Genomic DNA, 5,000 nt, shown 5'->3' with positions numbered 1-5,000 from the left:
CAAATCCGTCAAGAAATCCATGAAATAATAGTAAAGTAAAAAAAATCGGTAAACTTCAGACTTCTTTATCTTTTCGAAAATGACCAAAAGTTTTGGAATAAACATTATGTAGTAGCAAGTTGACTTTGATCAGTTTTAAAGACTCCGTCCGCGGTCCATTGTACATTAACTCTCGGGAACAAGAGCAAGTTTTATTTTGAGGTGACGTTTTCGTTGACGTCGCCGTCGTAGATCTTAAGGTCCCTTACAGGGAGCTTTAGCAACGACGACGGGAACGGCAACGGAAACGCTACCTCAAAATATAAATTCTCATTAATGTAATCACTTCACGACTATTGCATGTTTTTTAATAAAACAAAGGTATGACAGTCCCTCAGGAATGAAAACGTTATGAGCGGCACTTAATTTAGGAGAGAAAGGGAACATTTATCTCCAAGTGTTGACGTCCTCCACAAAACCTCAAATTTAACTATTTCACGTTGTTGTTTTGCTGACGACGGCAAAGAAATGGACAAAAGTGAAAAACGCACGTGCAAGGCGTGCAAAGCTATTGTTTTTGCCCTCTAAATATGCAAATTTGTGGCGTTCTCGTTGCCGTCGCCGTTGTTGTTACTAAAGCTCCCTATTGTCTCAACAAGCGTACACCGCTATTGATTTCACGTCTTCGCCGCCATGTTGCTGGACGAGACAATAGATCTTCCAATATAATTTTTTGTTCACCCGCCAGCATCAATTCGCTAAACCATTGTGATCGAATTACCTTTTCGCATCTATGGCTAGCGCTACCTTGGTGTACATCGGGTAACCTCTCTGGTTTTGGAGCAACTACGGAATACAGGACTATTTCTGAAGCTGCGTGGTTTCATCTCACTTTAAAGGGAGGCTGACCCTCGAGATTTCACGCTATCGATTTAATAGGAAGTGGGGTCTCATGAGGATAAATTCGATCACGTTGCATTTATAGTCCGACCCAAGATTTTGCCAGCAAGAGGTATGTATACTTCACGCCAGCCACATAAAGAGCACGAACCATTGTTTTGTTAGCATAATGTGTTTGGAAAGGTATTTATTCCCATATATGACTTTCTGGACTCTAATTGAAATATAAACGCAATGGTGTATCAACTCACTCCTTCCATCAGATGGTGCAACATCAAGTTCTGCTACATGCGATGAATTACGGTCAGCATCACAGCTGCCAACTTCACATCTATAGGAGCCGAAATCTTTCACCTTGAGTGGATCACGGATAAGGCAAGAGCTCTTTTCTTCTGGTAGTTCCTCTTCATCTTTAAACCATTTATAAATCACTTCTTTCTCTCCCTTTACTCTACACTTCAGTTCCACTCTTGAACCTTCTGGTTTCGTTTGCGTTTTTGGATCTTCCTCAATTGTAAATGGAAGGTATGAATTACCTTGAATTAAAAGCAATGAAGTTTCACTCTTCTCTAGCTAAAAATTCCGTATCAGCTTTATGTTCATTTCCCCGCTATAGCAGAGGTCCTTTTTCTTTTTGTGTTCGCTGGGCTGCAGAGTACGGGAAAAAAGACCTCTTCCATGGGTCGAAACCCACTTTTGATCCACTTTGAACCGCTGTCCACCTCTTCAAAGCGCATGCCCCATGATAAGTTTGGTGACTGTGACTTGAGCCCGCTGTGTCCCGTGCGTATTAATTTACATTAGTATAAATACACAGGTGATTATACAAAATCGCGCGTTCTCATTGGCTCCCTATCTCGGATTATTAGCCGATAATCACCTCGACGGGCAAAATGGCTGCCAGTAGTCGTTTTGCCACTGTAAGTGAAGATGAGTTCGCGTTGAAATTTTTTTTTCTCTTTGAAATAATCACCTGTGTATTTATACTAGAACAATTATTCGCCTCAGGCGAAGTGATTATCGGTGAATATTCACCTCGACTTCGTCTCGGTGAATATTCACCGATAATCACTTCGCCTGAGGCGAATAATTGTTGAATAATACAGCTGTTGTTTAGTGAGCCCAGACAACATGAAGTATCACGTGAGGATTCGGTGGCTAAGTAACCTCCACTCATGCTCAACACATTAAGTTTCGACCCGTAATCGTCAGCCAGCGAATGCAAAAGAAAAGAGACGTCTGCTAGCAGGTAATATGTTCATTTACTGGCATGGTTTTTGTATTAGTTAACTTTATTAGGTTTGAATAAATAAAATTTATAGCAACTTGAACTCAAACTTGAATTAAATTTAGAGCACATGATACTGCACAAGGATTCATAAAATACAATTTTATAGATTCAGGACACTACGGCAATGGTAGTTAAATGGACCCAAAACAACGAACTCTAAAAACTCTAAAGGTGTAAACTACAGGTTAGGGTTGCAGGTCATACATTGTTTCACCATAGCCGAAACAACCCAAACCTTTACTAATGCTAATTGTAACTGTAGGCCTAAACACTATGCCTCATAGATAATTTTCAAGGCTAAGGTTAGGACTGTTTCAGTTATGGTAAAACAACGATTTGCAACCTGCACTTTACTGCCTCTGCTCTAACCTTGTATAGTGGCACACGCAGGGCATGACCCATGACGTGAAGTAAAAATATTTTTCCATTTTCGTGGATTTTTAACCTTTTTACTAAACCCATTGATGAGCAAAATCATCTGGCGTTAGTTGGAGTAAAGTTTGAGTGACACTTGCAGGAGAGGATGAGTCAAAGTAAGGTGGTGTTAGTCATTAAATATAGCTCAATAAACTCATTGAAATGAACCAGAGCAAAATCTTGAAATGAATCGGCTTAGAATTTAATGATTTTAAAACAAATATAAGTTATTTACCTAAGGGTTGATCTGTATCCTTCAAAAGAAGCAAGAAAAAGCATTGAGTTAGTGATAAAGAAAATATATGACATTAATAGAAATTACAAAAAGGTCTGAATAATATCAGGGCTGAATCCACAGATTCACCTGGCTGGGCGAAGACTGGTTATTTGGCTCTGGATCCTGTGGACTGATGGATGATTTCCGGCAAAGTAATGCGGAGCCACTTCTGGAACGCCTTCGCTCATTTCCACCCTTTGCTCCTGAAGATTAGATTTTGGATAATTAATATTACGCTGTAAAGAAATTAAGGTACCTTGTGTAGTGGTAATAAATGAGATTATTATACATCAGACTCACTATGAAAAATCTGATTGGTCGAGAGCATTCAATCAATTCACAATAGCTTGTGAACTTGACATGATAAATGTCAAGTTCAACGTCTGCCTGGTTACTAAGCCCCTTGGAGTGTTCTCCTCAGAGACAAAATGGCTGAACGCTTCTCTTCTGTTTCTGAGGATGAATTATGTGAAAAATGTATAATAAAACAATCATTGAATTCGGTTTTCGCATGATATCATGAATTATCAAAACCTCGTGTCTGTGTTATGTCTCGTGTCTGTGTTATAATTCATGATATCATGCTCAACCTCATCCAATAATTGTCTATTTATAAACAACTAGACGCTCCATGAGCGTAATCTGGGTTGCCTGTGGTACTTGTTACTTGTCAGAAAATGACAGGAAATTCTTCGTTTTCTTTTTCTTTTTTTTTTTTCTTTCCTTTTTCCCCGTGTCGTGAAAAGTCTTTCCTGTCACTCCCCTGCTAAATAGTGTCTTTGTGCGTAGAGTCTTTTGCGCGTATTTTTGGTAGGATTCAGGGGGTAGTAGAAATGGTGGACACGTAGAATATTTAATTAACCTGCAATTGCGTCGAAGTCATTCTAATGTAAATGGTGTTTTGGTAGATCTTTAAACAAAAGATACCCTTATGTAGCTCAAGAATGGAACGTCAATTGGATAAACAATCTGGAATCTTGAAAGCGACGAGCAATGGACTTCGAAAACAATTGCATCTTTCGCCGTCGGATATCATACAGTGAGCTGAGTGAGCTGTATTTCTAATATTTTAGCCACTGTGGTGTTATATACATCACTGAAACCAAATGGAAATTATATGGAAACTTTTCTGAATGGATATCATGGGTTTAACAGAGTCAGAACCTTAATTAAGGAATTGAACACCTTGAGTGGATCTGTGATCTGTTGCGGTAGTAGCCAAAACGCGGGGCCAGGGCCGGGGCCCGGGTCGGGGTGTCTTTTTTTGTTTCAATTTTTGTTGTTCAATTCTCCTGTACTGTTATTTTCGAATGACCGGCATTTGTCCTTCATTTATGGTAGACAAAAAAATGTTAAACAATTAAGGAACCTACGGAAGCTATGAAAGCTCTTAAAAACGGCTGCGAAAGAGGCTACAACAAAAGCCGGTAGCCCTTTTCTCGTTGATCCAAGTAGTTACACGCGTGGCACATACCGAAAACCGCTGGCCTCATTACTGACTGAAATTACAACAATAGGAAATAAATTTTCTCACTTCAAGTACTGCGCTGTCATATTAAAAAAAGCTTTTTTTGTGGTTCAATTTATAATGAGAGTGTAACTAAGTGAGTTGACCTCATAAAAAGTAGAAAGTGACTTAACTAAATTAACAGTTGTGGCAACTTGTTCAGTATTTAAAGCATGTATTGGCTATTGCAAAACCATGTTACACTAGAGATTGTTTGTACGATTTGCCCCCCAAAGGCAACATGCCAGATAATTAAGTTATGAAATGTAACCGGCACTACTTTACAGGGAACTCTTTTTTTAGAAAATGGCTTTTACAGCACTTACTCACAAAAATGGCTTACCTTGTGGCTCATCCGAATCCTTTCAAACAATGAAAAGAAGATGAAAATTGTTAAAACGTGAAGACATCAATCAAAATGAAATCGTGCAATAATTTAAGTTGTAATCATAACTTTTTTTTTAAAATCTCACCTCATCTGGCAAAGTCTGGTATGCTGGATCCTTGGACAATTTTCGGGAAAGTGCTTCATGTTTTGAGCCACTTCTGGGACGTTTCCTCTCATGTCCACTCTCTGCTCCTAAGGATACAACAATTGCTCATTATGTATGTTCAGTTTATACTACTAA

General features: G+C 38.9%; 1 protein-coding gene across 1 annotated transcript in view; it reads right to left on the bottom strand.

Moving 5' to 3' along the window:
- LOC138017505 (uncharacterized) overlaps positions 1–5,000 on the bottom strand; it is a 19,455-nt gene that overhangs the window by 2,476 nt on the left and 11,979 nt on the right. The window contains exons 8-12 of the mRNA XM_068864571.1: positions 4,845–4,951; positions 4,715–4,733; positions 2,952–3,067; positions 2,823–2,841; positions 1,131–1,415 (exon numbers count right to left, since the gene is read on the bottom strand). Of these exons, the coding sequence (XP_068720672.1) occupies positions 1,131–1,415; positions 2,823–2,841; positions 2,952–3,067; positions 4,715–4,733; positions 4,845–4,951 (546 nt within the window). The remainder of the gene's footprint in view (positions 1–1,130; positions 1,416–2,822; positions 2,842–2,951; positions 3,068–4,714; positions 4,734–4,844; positions 4,952–5,000) is intronic.

Source organism: Montipora capricornis, chromosome 9, assembly GCF_036669925.1.
Source record: "Montipora capricornis isolate CH-2021 chromosome 9, ASM3666992v2, whole genome shotgun sequence".
NCBI classification, from domain to species: Eukaryota; Metazoa; Cnidaria; class Anthozoa; order Scleractinia; family Acroporidae; genus Montipora; species Montipora capricornis.
Note: the sequence above shows the minus strand (reverse complement) of the source record. Positions and strands in the feature narration are given on the sequence as shown.